Below are 21519 nucleotides of genomic sequence, written 5' to 3'. Positions count from 1 at the left end.
GTTTGACTCACAACTCTTTTTTTGGAGCCCAGGTTTCAGCGGTACTAAAATCATGCTTTTGGATTCTCCATATGCCGATGACATTTCTGAACTTCCTTCCTCACGAATCACAGGACACAGTGGTCAGGGCGCTGATTTGATCTAGGCTGGAGTGTGTCAATGTTATGTACCTGGGTCGTCCAGATTACATAGTTCAGCATCTGCAAGTGGTCCAGAACATGGCAGTCCACCTACTTCATGAGTTATCAAAACACTCCTCAGTCTCCCATTTTCGAGAGAAACTACACTGGATACCGGTTCACAATTACTGATACTGACCCACTAAGCCCGCCATAACGCTGGTCCCTTGTACTTGAACGAGAGAATCAAGGAGTACAGACCAGGAAGGTCACTGTGTTCTAGCAACGCTGGCTTATTGACAGTCCCCTGTTTAAAAAAACAATGGAATGGGAGTCCCTTCTTGACGGTCATGGCAGCAAGCATGTGGGATCACATTCTTGGCAATCTGAGATCAATTACTGATGAAGCAACTTTCAAAATAGTCCTGAAACATATCTATTTAAACTTTAGGGATTAGAGATTGTGGGATACCTGACAGCATCTGCCTCCCCTTCACCTGTTTTTGATGCCGAGCACTATACAAAAGCGATTCATTCATTCATTCATCAAAGCAGAAGTCACTAAGATGCTGGAGTTAGGGGTCGTTGAGCACTCCAGTAGTCCCTGGTCCAGCCCAGTGGTGCTGGTTCCAAAGGGGGCCCCACCGAGCACCAATCCAGAACTCAGGTTCTGTATTGACTACAGGAGACTCAACTCAGTCACCAAGACTGATGCACACCCCATCCCCTGAGCTGATGAGCTAATTTATAGCTTAGAGGCTGCCAAGTTTCTGAGCACTTTTGATGTGACTTCAGGGTACTGGCAGATTGCCCTGACCAAGAGGCTAAAGTGAGGTCAGCTTTCTCTACCCCAGATGGCCACTTCCATTTAAAGTGATGCCCTTGAGACTCAAGAATGCTCCTGCCCCCTTCCAGAGGCTGGTGAACAAGATCTTGGCTGGGATGGAGGCCTCCAGTGCTGCGTACTCAGACAAAATAGCTGTCTTCAGCAGCACCTGGATGAACCACCTATTTCACCTGCATGTAGTGCTTCAGGCCCTGCAGCAGGCAGACCTGACTATTCAGATCAGTAAGTGGCAGATAAGGCAGGGTTCTGTGGTGTATTTGGGACACTTGGAGGGCGGAGGTAGGGAGCAGCCCTTCCAGGCCAAAATAGAAAAAATCCTGGTCTGGGAGCCTCCACAAATGCAGACAGAAGTGAGGGTCTTCCTGGGCTTCACTGAGTACTAGAGGAGATTTTTCAAGGGGTATGGCCCCATAGTTGCCTCCTTGATTGAGCTGACGTTTAAGAAGCAGCTCTGGAAGGTGATCTGGATGAAGGCATGTCAGAGAGCCTTTGTCTCCCTAAAACAGCCTCTGTGCGCAAGGCCCCTGACTTCCCCCAGGAGTTTATTATCCAAACAGATGCCTCGGACCATGAATTAGTAGCTTCTTCCCAGAGAACAGAGGTAGAGTGCTGTCGAGAGAGAAGCCTTTGCTGTGATCTAGGTACTGAAGAAGCTGAGACCATACTTGTTTGGGACTCAATTCTGAGTTCAGACAGACCACAAGCCCCTCAGGTGGCTAATGCAAATGAGAATCCAAAATTGTTGAGGTGGTCCATTTTCCTACAGGGACTGGACTTTATGGTGGAAAAACGTCTTGGGTCAGACCACGCCAATGCTGATGGTCTCTACATGTTTTTCCGCCTTATTGAAGAGAATTTCCAGGGGTTTGGTTAGTTCTCCCCACTCTCGGAGGTGTGAGGGGAGAGGCACGTGCTAGACCAGACAGCCTTAGGGTGGTTTTCCCCCAAACATTTTGCCGTTCCTCCTCCATTTTGTGGAATCTGTTTTTGTTGGTTTTGATACTCTGAGCACTTTACCACTGCTAGCCTGTGCTAATGTGCATGTGCTCACTCTTTAAAACATGGTAATATTACATGATCTCCAACTGGCATATTTAATGTACTTATAATTCCCTAGTAAAGTGCACTACATGTGCCCAGGGCCTGCACCAGTGATTGTGTCACCCACTTAAGTAGCCCTTTAAACATGTCTCAAGCCTGCCATTGCAGAGCCTGTGTGTCCACTTGAAACTGCCATGTCAACCTGGCAAGATATACACTTTGCCAGGCTCAAACCTTCCTTTTTAATACATTTAAGACACCCCAAGTGTAGGCCCTGGGCAGTCCAGAGTGCAGGGTGCAATGTATTTAAAATGTAGGATATGTACATTTAAGTTTTACATGTCTTGGTAGTGAGATATTCTTAAATTTGTTTGTCACTACTGCAAGGCCTACCCCTCCCATAGGATAACATTGGAGTTGCTTTATATTTTATAAGTATAATTTCCAAATGGGAAGAGATAACCCCTTCCAATTTGATGTCTCTGGAGTCTAATTAAAAACCCTAATGTTTGGTGAAGTCTGATATTAAATTACAATTTTGAAAATGCCACTTTAAGAAAGTTGGCATTTTCTTGCCTCAGCCATTTGATGCCTGCAGTCTGTCTCTGGTCACATGACTGGGTGTAGTTGACAGTTGGGCTTTGTGTATTCTTATAAGTCAGCCGCACAAAATGGGAGCTTAGGTGTGACTTAATAGGAGGGAGGAGACTGATTCAGCCTCACTTACACCTAAATAGGCTGTGTCCTTTCCCCACATAATAGGCGTAATGACCTGTATTGTCAATTCAGCCAGGACAGGTGAGGCAGAGAATTCCTTGCACTTCAAAGACCCTGTCTAGAAGCTTCTCCCACCTTTCAGAACCAGGGCATTAGTGTATAAAAGAAGGATCTTAGTCAACACCACTTCAGTACACTTCAAGACCTGTGGATACTCTGCCAGGAAGAAGGACTGCTGTGCTGCTGAAAGGACTGCCTCTCTGCTGGACAGCTACTCTGAAGGAGCTGCTGCCGTGCTGACCGGCTGCCCTATTGCCTGGAGAAAAAGAACTGAACCTGGAACCCAAGATGCTATTGTGACTTATAACAGTAACATCATAAGCTCCCTACAGCTCCTGGACCCATCTGCAACAAGCTCCTGACCCCCAAGAGGCACTTCTCAGGTCCTGGGTCCTAGGCAGTAGCGGCTGGCGTGGGGAGGGGGAGGGGTGTGCGTGTGTTGTGTGTGGTGTGTGTGTGGTCGGTGTGTGGTGTGTGGTGTGTGTGTGTGTGTGTCAGTCACAGGGAGGGGGTCATAATTAAAAACATAATAATAATTAAAACCTACCTTTCTGCCGGGTACCGCGTCTTCTCTCCTCCTGCTCTCCTGTCTCTGACAGGAACAGAAAGCAGACAACCAGGTTCCCTCCCTTAAGCCAATCACAACGCTGTAATGCAGCGTTGTGATTGGTCGGGATGGCGCCTACCCAGGGGCTAGTGACGTGGGCATGTTCTCCATGCAGGCTGCAATGGAGCCTGCATGCAGAACGGCAGAGTGCGCATGACTGGTTTGGGCGGCTAGAGAGGGCTGAACAAGCAGTCTTTGAGTACTCAGGAGTAGGCAAACCACTCCTCCCCTGCCCTGCTCGGAGAGCAGAGCAGCCTGCCCACCTACCCTCACCACAAAGCAAACATAAAATGGTAATAACTTAGTTATTACCATTTTATTTTTTGGCTTCTCGCACTGTGAGAAAGAAGTGGGGCGACGCTCCTCCACCATAGCGAAGGAGCTGCCCCTGGCCCCTGAGAGTGGTCTGTTTGCTTTTTAAGTCAAGCTTTTAGGTTTAAATTTGTTTATTTGTTGCAGTATAAAGCAGAGTTAAGGCAATATAATCTCTGACGTAGCATCAACATTCAGCTAACGCCAGTGTTGTTAGCAACACATTTTAGTATATAAAACAGAAAACAGAAACCCAACTCCCCCAATTTCACCCACCCTAACCCACGCTCCCTGGGAGCTCATGTAAATATATATTGCTATGCGTGGGAGCTCATGTAAATATATATTGCTATGTGACCATGATTGTAAAATTCTGGAGGGACTCTAGCCGCTGGGCGTATTTATGAGTTGGTCAAGCCTAACAGTCTGAGATGTCTAGGGCAGGTAAGTTCTATGAATTCCTGTGATAGCAGCGAGATAAATGGTTGCCATTAAGTCAAGATTTTGGGCTCTTCGTTATTGCAAACAGGCCCATTCGCTCCAGAACCTCGTCGCTCACTTGGAAATCCAGCGCAAACAGCCACAATGTTGTCTCTTCGCACAGCAAGTATGCCCGCTCGTGACAGCGAGGCTCCAGCCCATTGATTCGCGAGGCCCAGCTGGCTCTACGCACCCCTCTGACCATAGCCAATGATGGTCTCCTTGCTTCCAGCGAACTTCTTACCCACAAACGGGAGCCTTGGAACAAAACTTGGACTAATGTGGGACTGTATCCGATCCGCGCTTCACTACGGTCAGCTTGAACCTTTGGATTTGACCCGGTCTAGTGCAACCAGATAACCCTGGTTGGCGCTTTATGTTTTTATGCACCATATTGCAGTTTATTCTTTACAAATTCATAACTTCGGTTCTATAGATTGGATTTTTATCATTTTGGTCTTGATATGTTCATTAAATTAAGCTCTTTTTCTCTAACCTGGTGTGGGATCTTTTTGTAGTGTTTTCACTGTTTTACTGTGTGAAGTATTGTAAATACTTTACACATTGCCTTCAAGTTAAGCCTGGCTGCTCTGTGCCAAGGTACCAGAGGGTGAGCACAGGTTAATTTGGAGTTTGCTTGTGCCTTATCCCGACAAGGATTGTTGTTGCTGCTTGACCAGGGCTCACACCCAAGTCAACCAGAAACCCAATTTCCAACAGTCACTTATTTTCAGTACCTTATGGAATTAATCTATGTTTTCTGCCCCTCCTGAAACAAATTTGAATTATATGTATCTGATTATGTGATGTTGAATTTTTTTCTACTGGTGATATTTAAGGGCCAATTTAAGAAAATATTTTGACAGCCGGTTGATTTCACAAACAGAGTTGCTGGTTTGGGTTTGCCTTAACTAGTAATAACTTAAAAAGTGGTAAAAATACCACAACAATCAAGTAAACATGTCATAAAGAAGGGAGGGGAAGAGGAACGGTCATGAGGAAGAGCAGGAACTCTGTAGATGAGTGCCTCTGAAGAAGAAGTACCTTCTCCCCAACGAAATTACTGCGGCAAAAGAAGACAGAACATCATATCCTACATTGTTCAGGCAATACAGCCAGACAGATCACAGTTATCGCTGTAACACAAACAATATGAGTCAACATGATTATCTCAACAGAACGAAGAAAGGTCCACAATACCGCAAGGGCAACCACGAGAATCACTGTGGACTAATGAGGCTGCCTTCACACTCTGGAAACAATACACAAACCAAGCATACGTACGTGAAAAAGTAGTCCATCAAATAAAATTTGTCCGAGGAACTGACAAAGATACAGCCAGATCTTTACCTGTCAATGTCAGGCACCCATGCATGACATTCTGAGATAACACGCAATCCAAGGATTAACGGCCAGCAAACACTCCATACACATCCCACTTAGTGGCAGGATATGTGTAAGCAGCTCATTACTGAAATCCGGGTATATTTCTGTATATTTCTAACAGCATACGGACCGAGTTGGCAGTGCAAGGAAAGAAACCGTAGACGAACAAGAGCATGGTTCAACACATCTCCAACAGAGAATAAACACCGAGCAGCAAAATTAATGCAAAAAGTACACCAGACTTCAAATATGTTCAACAGAATCTCAAGCCTGTGTGCACCCAATCCATAAAATAAGCATGGACACAGTTACATACATTGTGACATTTATTTATGTATTTGTTTTCAGTTTTGTTTATGTATCGCGACTTAACCTGAAGGTTTTGAAGCGCTCTACATGAGCACCAGTTACATTGCACAATGCCACTGTTTTTCTTTTTTGTAGGCATGGGGAGACTAATTGATTTGCACAGAATCACTGGATGTTGAGCCTGACACTGAGACTCGAACTTGGTTCCTCAGTTCTATAGTCGTCAGGTCTGGCCACAACACCTCTCATGTGTAGCACATGTAGAGGATGCTTAGCAACAAGAAAACAAGTAGGGATTTATATTTCTGAGAAACATACTAAAAATTGATTATACAGAAAGTAACTGAAATTGTAAATAAAAACATAATCAGAACCAGTATGCTTGATCATATGATATGGAAATATTCAAATTAATACAATAAAGTAAACATAAATAACACCAACATTCATTAAAAGAATGTATACAATATAAAAAATAGTTCTATTATTGGTAACACTAACCATAAAAAAGAAGTAGGACTACCAAAGTAAGCAGAAGAAAGGCTGAGGCATCTGTATTGAGATAAGTGCTACTGGATGGATGAACTAGACGTTATGGTGAAGATACTTTGGTTGAAGCAAACGTGGCCTATATCCAAAACTCGACCAATATCCCCAAGAGGTATTAGAGAGATATTGGTGACCCATATCCTCTTTAAAACCAGTGCTCTAAATGAAGGGGCTCTGAAGGACCAGATTCCCCAAAATCTGCAGAAGAGAAACAGACATCTGAAAATATACCATTACATTTAGCGGGCAGATGGAAAGGGTAAGGGAAAACTGAGACAACCAGCTCTGTGCGTGTGCCTCAAGGTTCTGACATAGCCAACTACACTACAAGGGGTCAACAATATCACCCAACCTCTGAAATAATCAGCTGACCATCAGGAAAGTGATACATAGTATAGGATGTAAGAACACACTTGAACCACTAGCGTTAGTGAGGACTCGTATTTGCTGCCCCACAAAACAATGTTTTTTTTTTTAATTCTAAGATATTTCTGATCTCCAACTTTCCCATGAAGAGCATGTGTGATATTGACACAGAAAATGTGACACATTTATCTTCAGGAATAATAGTAAAGGGAGCCTCTTGTGGTCACCCTAATACTTGAAAGCAATTGTCCACATGTTGAATCACCAGTGTTATGTGAAATGATTCGTAGAAGAAAGACGACTTCTAGCCGGAAGGTCAGGATTGTATGTCCTCGTGAGAAGGGCAAACGATATTCAATTTATCAAGTTGAGTAGGTTTTCTGTTCCACCAATATGGCTCATCTGGGAATAGGAATACAAACCCGAGCAGAGCACCGATTACAAGCAAATCTAATCTGTTTGAAAACTTAACGTAATGATTAAACCATATAAAACAGAACATTATGTCCCAAGGGAAACACAGCGATAAACTCGCAACACTATATTTTGCAGACTTAAAAGTCTTTATTGTCGCTTTAAACTTTTTATTAGTTAAAGAGAAATTGTCTTTTATAGATTGGATTGAAATATAGCAAAAGACGAGTGTATACAATTTTTTTAGGAACCTTAGAAAGGAAAAAAAAGGTTTTGAACTGTGAATACCATTTGCCTTACAGATTAATATCAGATTCATACAAAAATATATGTGTGTTCTTTTCAGGCACTACAGAATGACTATGAAGTCATATTCAGAGAACCGGAGACACGCTGGAAGTTTAACGTTCAAGAACTGGCAAGGTACATTCTGGTTTCATCGTTTGCCTCCACTGTGCTCACAGACTGGATGTTTTAGCTAGACTGATTTTTTTTTAATTTTGCAGCAAGTGCTTATGATGTCTCTGAACAAAGACGGGATGTTTTGGGGAACGGTGAGGAGGGGGAAAATGGCATCACCAACAGGATTTTTGGCATTTCCTATCAGTTACCATTAGGATTTGTTCCCAATTTTGGGAAATGTACAGCTTCTTTTCTTTGCCAAATGCAGGACCAGTTCAATTGCTGCATTGGTGGTAACCTAATTAAACAGGATATCAATTATGTATGGTTCTGTGGGTTTCAATGTATTTACATTGATAAGGAATTCATTTGTGTCTTCATTGCTGGATTGACCAAAAATAAATGCTTCTTCATGCTAGTGCGTGGTACGGGACTCGATATGTCTACCTGTGTGTCAGGATTAACACAAAGTACACAGAAGTGACTTTATCAAGGGGTGGTGGTAGAATTACTCCTAAGTCTTTTTGATCACTTTCTTTATTTCTACCTGATGCTTCCCACAGTGAGTATGGGATGCCTCAGGAACTTTCTCACTTAGAAACCTTATCTGGCGTTTCTTTCTAAATCTTGGTTGTTTCTTTTATTCAATGTTCTGTGTAAAATTGGGAATTTTTACCCATTCTTGTCCTAAACTCTGGTCCAATAAATTCTCTAATATTTTTCAGTGTATGGGTTTATATTTAAAATATTATCTATTGTTTGTACTCTTTAGGTACCCCTTGATTGTTGTATGAAACCATACTATTTGGGAAGGTCCTGAGGAAGTTGGTTTTCCATCTGTCATACCCTACCGAAACACGCGTCAACCTTATTGTTACAGACCCTGTTGAACAATTCCATCCAACATGGTCGTGGAGACTTATTAATTCTATGTCTCCGTCTGAACCAGATGTGTATGATGGTTTGGGTTATGCATGAGTGTGCCAGGTTAGATTGAGTAAGTCTGACAATTGTGATTTGTCTGTATTACTTATTTCATTTAGGGGTTCAGAGCACAGTGTTGCATTTTTATACAAGTCTTCAATGCTTTGGTTTGCGTACTATTTTTGTATAAAAAGAAAAATTTGCTAAAAACAATTATGTACTTTGTTCTATGAAAAAAAGAAAAAATAATAGATTTTGATACAACTGCTTTGAATAATAAACTATGAAAAACAAAATACAATGTTGATTTGCACTGAAATTGTTTATTTTTATGTTGAACCCATACTAGATTTGTTCTATAAGACTAAAGAAATATAGGCCGTGAGGGAGCTATCATTGTCTATTATAGTGATTGTTGTTTCCCCTCTTCTCCCTGACTTTAATCTCTCTCAGAGGGGGTCCCCTTTTCTGCATTAGTGTTCACGGTTCTATTAACTGTGGGATTGTGACTTTTTTCACCATAATTTGAGGCTTTTGATTGGACTGGTGTAAATTTTGTATGTTGTTTCTTTTGTAATTTGTGACAATATCATTACTATTGCACTAATAAGGGTGTTATTTGTTATTGGTGGTGGTAGTTCTTGGTTTTTGTGGAGACTCACAAAACAGTAATAGGGTAGCCTTTAACATCTGCACCCCATTGGTTTTGTTCATACTAGAATGGAAGGTCTTAAAACCTTTGGGTTCTCCGATGAGGATTGTTCTGCACTAATAGGTCAAGTAATCACTCGTGAAAGCTCTTCCACATTGCAACATGGAGATAATGGTGAATGGAACAATTTATTAAAACTAAGAAAAAAATTAAAAAGGATGGAGTCACATGCCTAGTATATGCTAGAATACCTACGAGCGGGAGAGATCCCATCAGGTCTGAGGGTTCGTAATGTTCCGGCATTATTTGTTGGGATACGTAAGTTCCTGGAGCGGTGGTCCCACTTTGCGAACCGCTGCTACAGGGACTGAATGATCTTGTTCATCGAAACAGCGAAAGAAGTTATGGCTGATTTGAGTCAGGAAATAACAGCATTGGAAGACAAATTGAAGGCGGCCACAGCACTGGAAGAAGCTAAGGCCAGACTAGAGAGAATGATTGCTGATATGAAAGAGTTTGATTATAACCTGACAAATAAAAAGTCAGAAAAATTGAGAAAGTACATCAGGTGGTACAACCAAGAGAAAGCGTACAAATACCTCAATTTGTTCTATTGCCAAGATTGGAACCAGGGAACCTATTATCGAAATCACATCAGAAACAATAGAAGAAAAATCATCAATTTCTCAGACACATATTCATCAGACTCTGAGACAGACAAGCTCCATGAAATGGAAGGAGCCCAATACAGCTTCAGACCCAATAGAGGTAGACAAATGAATCAACAACACTTTTCAGGCCAATCTCCTTTTTTACCGAGGGGCCAGTACAGAGGCAGGAACAGACATTGGGCACAAGACAGGGGAGAGCAACAACAGACGGCCCCACAACATCAACAGCCATATCTAAAGACTCGCAATCAACAATACTGGAGATTTTAGAAAGGGCTACTCCTTACAGTACCATTGCAAAAGACACCTTACCTATTTTCAATCTTTCATCTGTGGATCTCACAGAGGAGAAGAACGCAGTATTAGGAAGAGGTTTATCTTTTGTCCCTAGCAACCGTCTTAATTCCTTCAAACTCCATGAAGATATGTTTTCCTTTTTCGGTAAGGTTAGGTTAAAGAAATTCTTCATGAATAGATCTTTGGAGAACAATGATAATAATCTATCCAAATGTAAACCTCCCTCTACGTTCACACCCACCTTGGACACGGTAGGTCCGGAGGCAAGTATATTCGAAAAAACAATCTTGAAAGAGATATTACGTGTCATCGAATACCCCCCTAATAGACGATATAATCTATCACGGAAAGACAACTTGGCTCTTAACAACATTAGGAATAATAAACACATTATCATCAAACCCTGTGATAAGGGTGGGGTATTGTCGTTATGGATAAAACCCATTATAACTGCAAAATCCTAGACATGTTAGCAGTTCAAGAACATTACAAAAGATCACATCCCAGGGAGCTGGGCAAATTGAAAACTTACATTCAAACCTTGACTGAAAGAGCCTTAGAACATGGATTCATTTGCCAAGAGGAATATGCATACTTGAATAAACCTTGCCCCACAGTTCCGGCACTATATGGGGTCCCCAAGACACATAAAAGTACTGTGGATCCTTCTGTACGCCCCATTATTTCAACTATAGGTTCTAGTACAGAGCCCCTCTCCAAGTATGTTGATACTTTCTTGTGTCCATTGACTAAGAACTATGCCTCTTCTATCCGCGACATGGGTGACATCATAGATAAAATCGAGGGCATGCCATTCAACTCTGATTGTGACATCCTAGTGACGCTTGACATTGAGGCATTGTACACCAACATCCCTCAGTGTCAAGCATTACAAGCAGTGACAGCACTCTTTCTGAGATCCCCTGGAAAAACGCCAGATGCATTAATTCTGGAGTGCCATGAGATAGTCCTTATGAACAACTTTTTTGATTTTAGTGGACTGACATATCAGCAAGTTAAAGGCACCAGTATGGAAGCTTCCTGTGCGCCGAGCATAGCAAGTATCTATATGGGTGAATGCGAGTTGTAGAATGTCTTTAATGAAGCGGCCCCCTTCTTCGAGAATGTCAGCACTTGGAAACGCTTCATTGATGACATTTTCTTCATCTGGAGTGGATATGCTGGCACCTTGCAAGAGTAGATCTCTTAGCTCAATGCCAGCGACACCAATTTGAAGTTTGCTGCTAAATTTAGCGCTGCTCAGGTTGAATTTCTGCATATACTGATCTTTGGACCAAATGATACATTGGCAGTCAACTTATTTAGCAAACCAACAGCCAAGAATACCATTCTCCAACACTAAAGCTTTCACCCTACCTGTCAGAAAGATTCTATTCCGTTTGGGGAATTTTTGCATATACACCGTAATTGCATCAACATGAGTGATTTTCACAGACACGGCGATGCATTGCGTAAACGTCTCCTGACCCGTGGGTACCCACATCGTTTGGTAAGAAATGTGTTTAAAAGGGCAAAGTATTACAATCGGGACGCACTATTGCAAGGTACTCCTCGCGCCCCCTTAGAGCAAGTGGTATGTGTCATCAACCACTCTTAACTAAACTATAAAATCAAAAATATCTTGACTAAAAACTGGAAGATATTAAATGTAAAGGAGGATGAACAACAACTTAAACCTCCCTTATTGGCCTATAGGAGAAACTGTAATTTGCGTGATATGCTAGTACATAGGCTAGACGAATCTCAGACGGCACAAAACCAGACCACTCTAACTGGATTACCTCCAGTGTTAGGCAATCACAACAGCGGCTCTTGCCATGCCTGCGATAGGGCAATGGTGATATATAAAGGCAACAATGTCAAACTTAGGGATTTAACCAACTGCAGTAGCCAAACTATTGTATATATTCTATTGTGTCCATGTGGACTGGCATATATAGGAGAGACGGGTCGTTAATTTAGAACTAGATATAACAAACATAAATCTGCTATTCGTACGCGAAAATTGACAGCCCCCGTTGTTCAACACTGTCTAGAAATGAGTCACTTGGAAAAGGACCTTAGATGGTGCATTCTAGAGAAGGTAAAGCTGCAGGCATGATTCACCTCTTAAAAGTCTATGGATCACTAATTTACCCCCAATTTTGTTTATTTCACTTACTATGACAGCCTGCTTAGGTGCAACAAGGCAGTGTTGGAAAACACTATAGCCGTCTTACATTCTATCTCCATCGGATAACTGCTTATATACCAGTACTATCTGTAAGTACCCTAACTACTAGCATGAACCACTCAATAGGGTTGGTATACAATTACCAGATCTCTATACAGATATGGAAAAGGCTTTCACTATATAATGAATTCACTGTGGTCCCACAGCATGATTATTGTTTTTCGCACAGTATGTTTCTACACCCTGGTGACTTTATCAGGGGGTGGTGGTAGAATTACTCCTAAGTCTTTTTGATCACTTTCTTTATTTCTACCTGATACTTCCCACAGTGAGTATGGGAAGCCTCAGGAACTTTCACACTTAGAAACCTTATCTGGCGTTTCTTTCTAAATCTTGGTTGTTACTTTTATTCAATGTTCTGTGTAAAATTGGTAATTTTTACCCATTCTTGTTCTAAACTCTGGTCCAATCCATTCTCTAATATTTTTCAGTGTATGGGTTTATAGTTAAAATATTATCCATTGTTTGTACTCTTTAGGTACCCCTTGAGTGTTGTGTGAAACCATACTATTTGGGAAGGTCCTGAGGAAGGTGGTTTTCCATCAGTCATACCCCACCGAAACGCGTGTGGACCTTATTGTTACAGACCATGTTAAACAATTCCATCCAACATGGTCGTGGAGACTTATTAGTTCTCTGTCTCCGCCTCCGCCTGAACCAGATGTGTATGATGGTTTGGGTTATGTATGAGTATGCCAGGTTAGATTGAGTAAGTCTGAGAATTGTTATTTGTCTGTATTACTTATTTCATTTCGGGGTCCAGAGCACAGTTTTGCATTTTTGTATAAGTCTTCAATGCACTGGTTTGTGTATTATTTTGTATAAAAAGAAAAATTTGCTAAAAACAAATACGTACTTTGTTCTCATGAAATTAATAAAAAAATAATGGATTTTGATACAACTGCTTTGAATAATAAACTATGAAAAACAAAATACAATGTAGATTTGCTCTGATATTGTTTATTTATATGTTTAACCCATACTAGATTTTTTCTATAAGACTAAATAAATATAGGTCGTGAGGGAGCTATCATTGTTTATTATATTGATTGTTGTTTCCCCTCTTCTCCCTGACCTTAATCTCTCTCAGAGGGGGTCCCCTTTTCTGCATTAGTGCACACTGGTACTGACAATAAAGCTGACCCTAGGTCTGCTGACTTCACACCAGCTGCCTTTGACTTGGCATAGAGAGTAAGTGGGGCTAAAGGTACTCCACACAGTGAGGAGTGAAATATATACTTTGTACAGCTGAGAGACCCTTGCTTGAATTGTACCTAGAGAGCTAAGAAGTTGAGGCCTCTTTCAAGCACATGTTCTATGAGTTATTTCCTTGCCGAGCGAGATTACAAACCAGGTAGCACTCCACAATCAGTGAGTAACACAACTGTTTTCATCAGTAAGTAAACTCTGGAAAGCATCACTCTTGTTTATTAATCAAATTCAGTTTTGCAGATTATTTCAAGACTCTGCGGGGGATAAATGTCATACCACAGTGACAACTATCAATTTAGGAACAAATTTGCCCTAACATGAAATACTCTGCTGTCCAAGTTGCATGTTACTACATTACCTGTAGTTACATCTGCTACCACTCCCTTGCTTCCACTACATCCTCCCTACCCCAGTGTACTTGAATATTAACTTTCTACTATGTTCTACTTAATTATAATTGTGATTGCTTTCTCTTTTATCCATTTTAAACACATTTTTACTCAATGTGCATCACCTTCCCTCTAATGCATTTAGCACATTTTTAACCGTTCTATATTTTTTCCACTGGTATAATTGTGTAAAATTAGAAGCCTTTACTTCTTCCTTAAATGTATTTAAACATTTTGGAATGATTTAATATTACCTTCCAGAGTCTTTCTTTATTAGTTTGTGAATATTTTAATGTAATAAACTTGACCTCACTTTAATGGTATTCAATTGATAGACATTTCGCAGAAAACTGAGTCCCTGATTCACAAACTGCATTTTGTAGTACATGTAGTACAAACCTACATATGGAGACCTCCGATTCTCCTATCTTTTCCCTGTGAAGAATGTTTACGTACCCTTTTTTTTTAACACTATTTTGATTGTAAGCTACGGAGGAAAACAAACACACGGCCACACGCTTACATATTTCTTTTCAAACCGCAAATCATGCGGAACATGGCGCAGGAGATGGCATATGCAAATAAAGCATGTGGCTATGGGGCTGGCGTAGTCAATCCAGAACAAGGTTATTCCTCAGACAGGAAAATTTGTGTCTGTTTTTCCCACCCACCAAAATGTTCAGGCTGGGTCAAAGTCAGGTCGATGTTGGATTATGGTGGCAAAGAGAGCCAGGATATCGCTCAAAGAAATGCATTTGTTACCTGCATTATCTATTATTGTCCTAATGTGTTTACGGATTCTAATTTGTTTGAGTTTGCAGGCCTGTAACCTATTGCTGTGTCGTCCTGTTCATAGTATTTTTTCTTAATGTAGAGAAGCTTTCGGTCTGCTCCCTTTATCTTCAATTGTTGTAACTCTCCTCAAGCTGTTTGAAGATAGCTGAGTGAGAAATTAATTCTCTCTGAATTACTGCCTTAACAGCATCCCGTAGGGTAGCTACCGCTACCTCCCCATTATCATTTTCTTCATAATGCCTCTTGATCACTTTTTTTCTTATAGTTACACATACTGTTGGGGCATGCCGTTTCATTACTTATCCATGTGTGTGGGTCTTGCTTCTATGAGGGTGGTGTGAAATTCTGCAGGAATATCGGGCATGGTTGGCCAAAGACCTGACATCAATAGTTGAGTTGAAAACATGAGGCAATAGGTCTCTAAAACTCAGAAAGAAATCAATACTGAGTACTCCAGAGTGGGTGTGCTTGTGTTTCTAGATACCAACTAAATCTAGCTCTGTGAGAGCCTCCAACAGTGCCGGAGGAGATGTGGAGTCTGAGGACCCCAGCCTGTAAGGAATTGCCATCGTCTGGGGAAACAGGGAGGAGAAAAAGTCTTCTTTGTTCTCATCATCACCATATATATAATTTTGGAAGGTATCTGGCCCAATTTACTTCTAATTTCCACACCCTTCCCTTTTTGTCTGTGGTTTTACCCTCCAGAGTAAAGTCTAGCCCCTTTCAAAGGAGGATTTGGACCTGTATATAGAGTGGAATTGTGCCAGGAACCAATAGGCTTGCAGTAATTGGATATCGAAAATAAATAAGGCCATGTTAACCGCTTTCCTGCGAAGCCATTGAAGTACAGCTCATCATTTTACTGCGAAATTGAGCCCCTAAACATTTAGCGAGGTCACCGATAAGGGTGTCATTGTTGTTCTGTGACAGACCTGCCTGAGGGCGGATGCCCATCCAAATTCTCTGCGACTGTTAACCGATTGTTTAGTGAATATTCCTCTTGTAGGCTCATTTCAGAAAATCTCACTGGTTGCAAGTGTGCTATGTGTTGTGTGTTTCCCAGTTGAACAGTGTAGGTGGCCCATCCTCTGTGTGCACTGTAACTACAACAACAAAACATGACAAACCTTTGAACCCATAATGCAGGTGTTGATGCAAGCATGAATGAGCTGTCCCAATTTTTTATAACGCCCGTATTTCCATGCAAGAAATTACCTACTAACAAATAGACTAAAATTGTGGTTAGCTCCTCTAGGTTTAGTAGGGCCTCACTGTCCTGGCTTACTATGAGTACAAGTGGGCCATACCAGGTGATGGATAGCAAACCTTAGATGGATCTGATCGATCTCACGCTCCACTTGTGATGAAATCTCTTTTAGTGGTTTGTATTCTTCGGATGATGGAAGATGGTCTTTCTCCTGCTGTTTACTCTGCAGTCAATCTTTTCTGTGTGGCCTAGAAGATTGAGGGATATGCCATGAGTTTCCGATCCCACTGGTTGAGGGCCTCCCTGTTTTGGTCTCTGACATTGATGAAGTGACCATAATATTTCACGGGTTTCTTTGGTGTTTTTGACTGCAAAGCATTGGGCTTTGTAGGTGAAGTTGAGGCGAAAAGTTTATCCCCACCTGGAGAGGAATTTTTCTTGTTGCAGGTGGGTGGTCACTTTTTTGAATTCCTCTGTTTATCCAGAGTTGGGGATGGGAGGCATCTTAGAAGAGCATAATGGAGTCACCACAGAAAACCAAGAACTTTTCTTTCTCCTGGGGTTGAGACTTGGGGTGTTAGGTTCCTGTACTGCTGAAACGTTGAGACCACCCTGTGGGTGTGACCATGGTGGATGTGAGGGCTGTCTTGGTGCTGAAGCATGTGGGCAAACAAAACCTGGACATAAGATTTGAGTTCTTGGTTGGGCACTTTATTTTTATTCCACGTAGACGTACGTTGTTGCGTCTCGCTCTGTTTTCAAGATCGTCCACTTTTTCTTTTTCTCAATATTTTATTGTATTTTTCTCATGTTTGTAACAATAACATCTATTAGAGTACCCAAACAGGTGTTCATCCCTGCCTCTCCCTTCGCAGTTCCCTGCCTCTCCCTTCTCACCTCCCTCATCTCAGTCCAACACGAGATCGACATTAATTCCTTGGTGGTATCTTACATTCCAACAAAGTGCCATTCCTAGGTATTTGATAATCCATGCCCCTTTCCTCCCACATTCCCAAACAGGCGCCCTCATATAGGGCCTCATTTATGAAAAGTGTTGCACTGCTGTGTGAAAACAGCGATGTGACAATTTTCAGTGCGCCCTCCTTGCGACACCATGGGTGCACCATATTTACTGTATGGCGCTCCATGTCACAAGGATTTACAGATACGTCAGTAGTCCTGAGGTATCTGTAGGCGCAAAAGTAGAGCATTGCTGGGGTTTGTCTGACTTAAGCTGTTTGTAGCAAAAGCCAAGAGTGAATGTTCCCTAGAGGAAGCTTGAGCAATTTTAAATACCAACATTCTGCCATAGAAATGGTAACTAGTAACAATAGCGAAAAAAAAATCGACTGGACAGAATATTGAGTTTTTATATATAATGGACAGAATATCGAATTACCAAAATATAGTGGTGCAGAATATCGAAATTCAGGTAAGAAATATAGATTGTCATAATATCTAAGTTAGTAATATCGACAGTCATAATATAGTTGTTAAAAATATCGATTTTTTTTATAGTGCTTTAAGTGTTAGTATATGTGTTAAAAGTATGTATTATTTTTGTAATGTATTTAAAAAAAAATTTAAAGTAATGAATTTTATGTTATTTAACTTTTCCGTACTTTAATTCCGTAGCGGGTTGTGGATTTATAGGGGAATAGGGTGGGAAGTAATTTAATTATAGTAAATTAAATATAAACTTTTAGGAATTATTAATTATTTTTAATTTAATTTTGCGCTCTAGTTCTGTAGCGGGTTGTGGGTTTATAGGGGAACAGGTTGGGAAGTAATTTAATTGTAATTAAGTAATTATTTAATTTTATTTATTGGTGTTGGGAAATAATTTATTGTTAATTATTAATTGGCAATTCATTTTTATTAATTTATTATTTGATAATTATATAAATTGTATTAATTTATTATTCGGAGCGGGTTGTGGGTTTATAGGGGAATAGGGTAGGGAGTAATTTAATTGTAATTAAGTAAACATTTATTTTTATGTATTGATATTGATAATTAATTATTAATTGGTAAATAATTTTTATTAATTTGTATTCAATTTTTATTAAATGATTAATTGAGAATTATATTAATTGTATTAATTTATTATTCGGAGCGGGTTGGGGGTTTTAAACGGGAATAGGGTGGGAAGTGATTTAATTGTAATTAAGTAATTAGTGAAAATATTTTTGTGTATTGATAATTAATTTACTGTTAATTAATTATCAATTGGTAAACATTTTGTATTACTTATTAATTTTTGCTATTGAAAACTAAGGTGGCGATTCCGATCCGTTAAAAATATTCCCTGTACGAATCCTACAAGTCCCGTACAAACTGGCAAGTACGATTCGTATGTTAAAAAATCCATACGAATCGCATTGGGAAAATTCCACAACACGTCCTCGGGTCGGAAAAAGTGTCTTGACACGTACCCGTACAGTTTTACGTACGAATCGGGAAACTGAAGTCCGAGCGTGCAAGTACGATCCGTCCCGTCCGTCCGAATGCACAACCGTATGGAAAGACACCGTACGGAGCGAACTCCCATAGCAACCATGGAGACGTCCAAACATGTGCCCGCATACGCGCCGAACCCCCCCAGCCCACCGCCCCAAGTACGCGCCGTACCCCCAGCCCCCCCATGTACGCGCCGTACCCCCACCCCACCCCCGTAGGCACGGAGCGTACCCCCACCCCGTAGGTACGGAGCGTGGGGGTACGCTCCATACATACGGGGGGTGGGGGTAGGCTCCGTACCTACGGGGTGGGGTGGGGGTACGCTCCGTACATACGAGGGGTACGCACCGTACATACGGGGGTGGGGGTACGCACGTACATACGGGGGGTGGGGGTACACTCCGTACCTACGGGGTGGTGTGGGGGTACGCACCGTACATACGGGGGTTGGGGGTATGCTCCGTACCTACGGGGGTGAGGGTACGCACCGTACATACGGGGGTGGGGGTACGGCGTGGACACGGGGGGTGCTGGGGTACGGCGCAGACATGGGGGGGCTGGGGGTACGGTGCGGACGTGTAGGGATGGGGGTACGGTGCGTACCGGGCCCCCTTTTCGCAGTGCATCGTGGCGTACTTAGCTTTTCCGGCACTTTTTGGGTCCCGTAAAAATATTGCCGTGCGAAGTGCTGTGGGTACGAATCGTACTTGCTGGTCCGTAAAACGCTGTCCCGGATCGGAATTGTGGGTATATTTTAGCCGGTCGGTGTTTTTTACGATTCGTACGGAAATGGTGTTTCTGTACGAATCGTACTTGCGGGTTTGTAAGGTGGTTTTCCCGGGTACGAGTCGGATCGAGAAAACGCTCCGTTCGACGATTCGTACCCGGTTTTTCCAGGATCGGAATCGGCCCCTAAGTTGTTAATTATTAGTAGGTAATACATTTTTAATAATGAATATTTATTGGTATTTATAATTAATTATTGAATACTTTGTAATTGGTAATTAATTTTTAATACATTTTATTGGTATTGATAATTTATATATATTTAATTATTAAATCATTACTTTCCCTACTGTTGCACTTACTGTAGGGGGAATAGTAATTTTTACTCTCCTGCTATCCAACGCTTTCCCTACTGTTGCACTCTCTGGAGTGGGAATAGTAATTTTTACCCCTACGCTATCAAACACTTTCCCTACTGTTGCACTCAGTGGAGTTGGAATAGTAATTTTTACCCCTACGCTATCCAACGCTGTCCCTACTGTTGCACTCTCTGGAGTGGGAATATTCATTTTTACCCCTACGCTATCCCACACTTTCCCTACTGTTGCGCTCTCTGGAGTGGGAATAGTAATTTTTACCCCTACACTATACAACGCTTTCCCTACTGTTCCAGTCACTGGAGTGGGAATAGTAATTTTTACCCGTACGCTATCCAACGCTTTCCCTACTGTTGCAACTCACTGGAGTGGGAATAGTAAGTTTTACCCCTACGCTATCCAACGCTTTCCCTTAAGTTGCGCTCTCTGGAGTGGGAATAGTAATTTTTACCCCTACACTATCCAACGCTTTCCCTACTGTTGCACTCACTGGAGTGGGAATAGTAATTTTTACCCCTACGCTATCCAACACTTTCTCAACTGTTGCACTCACTGGAGTGGGAATAGTAATTTTTACCTACCCGCTATCCAACGCTTTCCCTACTGTTGCACTCACTGGAGTGGGAACAGTAATTTTTACCCCTACGCTATCCAACACTTTCTCCACTGTTGCACTCACTGGAGTGGAATAGTAATTTTTACCCTCCCGCTATCCAACGCTTTCCCTACTGATGCACTCACTGGAGTGGGAATAGTAATTTTTACCTACCCGCTATCCAACGCTTTCCTTACTGTTGCACTCACTGGAGTGGGAATAGTAATTTTTACCCTCCCGCTATCCAACGCTTTCTCTACTCTTGCACTCACTGGAGTGGGAATAGTAATTTTTGCCCTCCCGCTATCCAACACTTTCCCTACTGTTGCACTCACTGGAGTGGGAATAGTAAATGTTACCCTCCCGCTATCCAACACTAAAAATATTGAATATTTTTTAATACTATTAAGTTAACATATATGTAATAAAAAATAAAATTGCATGTTTTTTTTTTCAAATTTACATTATTTATTAATTTTAAGGTTAAGTATTTTTAAGTATGTTTTACTAAATTATATTTATTTCATTATTTTACATTACTTTTAAGACATTTAAAAAATTCGATATTTTAACAAACTATATTATTTACAACGATATTTTGGATTCGAAATCTTCCTGTTTGTAGATAGGAAGTCGATATTCAGTCAGTCTATATTTTTTCGTCGATATTTTGGCAGGTCGATATTTTGCTCCTCGATATTCTGTCAGTGATCCCATAGAGATAAAAAAAAGTTATAAACTCCTCACTTTAAGACCTTGCTAATATTGGACAATATGATGTTGATGTACACTATAATATACGTACATATAAAAACGAACTCGCATCGCCGTTGTTAAATTGACCTGATGTGACCTTTTGGTCAACCCCGAGTCAGAAATACGTGATTAGGCTGGCTCTGCGACTTAGGCTGGAAGCAACTAATTTTACCACAACGTGGAGCTCGAGAGATAATAAGACCAGTTGCATTCTCCCAAGTTTAATATCACACAAGAACAACTAGAATGTTAAAAATGAATTAGGGGAAAAAAGGGGGCGGATTTTTACCCTGTTCATAGGAGGTCCCTCCTCACACCTCTGGGATATCCAAAGATAATTGGAGTAGACTCCTCACTCACTTATCGTGACATTCTTCATTATTAGGTCTATCCACACCATGGTAAGATAATACCACCAGGGCGCACTCAACCAAAGATTGAATGGGAGCTCTTAAATTAAATCAAACTGGACAAGCAGGGATCCAGATGAAAGGTATATAGTTAAAAATACCTACAAGTATACCCAAAAGTTTCCTTTATTCCTAGTGTACCTGGGGTACGGATTAAATGTTTGTTGTGGTTTTTTATTGGATAG

General features: G+C 41.2%; 1 protein-coding gene across 1 annotated transcript in view; it reads left to right on the top strand.

Annotated features, from left to right (window-relative positions):
• The window catches only part of N4BP2L1 (NEDD4 binding protein 2 like 1), a 248292-nt gene that overhangs the window by 145488 nt on the left and 81285 nt on the right, over positions 1-21519 (top strand). The window contains exon 4 of the mRNA XM_085621679.1: positions 7554-7630. Within this exon, the coding sequence (XP_085477805.1) occupies positions 7554-7630 (77 nt within the window). The remainder of the gene's footprint in view (positions 1-7553; positions 7631-21519) is intronic.

The sequence above is a fragment of the Triturus cristatus genome, chromosome 8, assembly GCF_964204655.1.
Source record: "Triturus cristatus chromosome 8, aTriCri1.1, whole genome shotgun sequence".
Taxonomy (NCBI): domain Eukaryota; kingdom Metazoa; phylum Chordata; class Amphibia; order Caudata; family Salamandridae; genus Triturus; species Triturus cristatus.
Note: the sequence above shows the minus strand (reverse complement) of the source record. Positions and strands in the feature narration are given on the sequence as shown.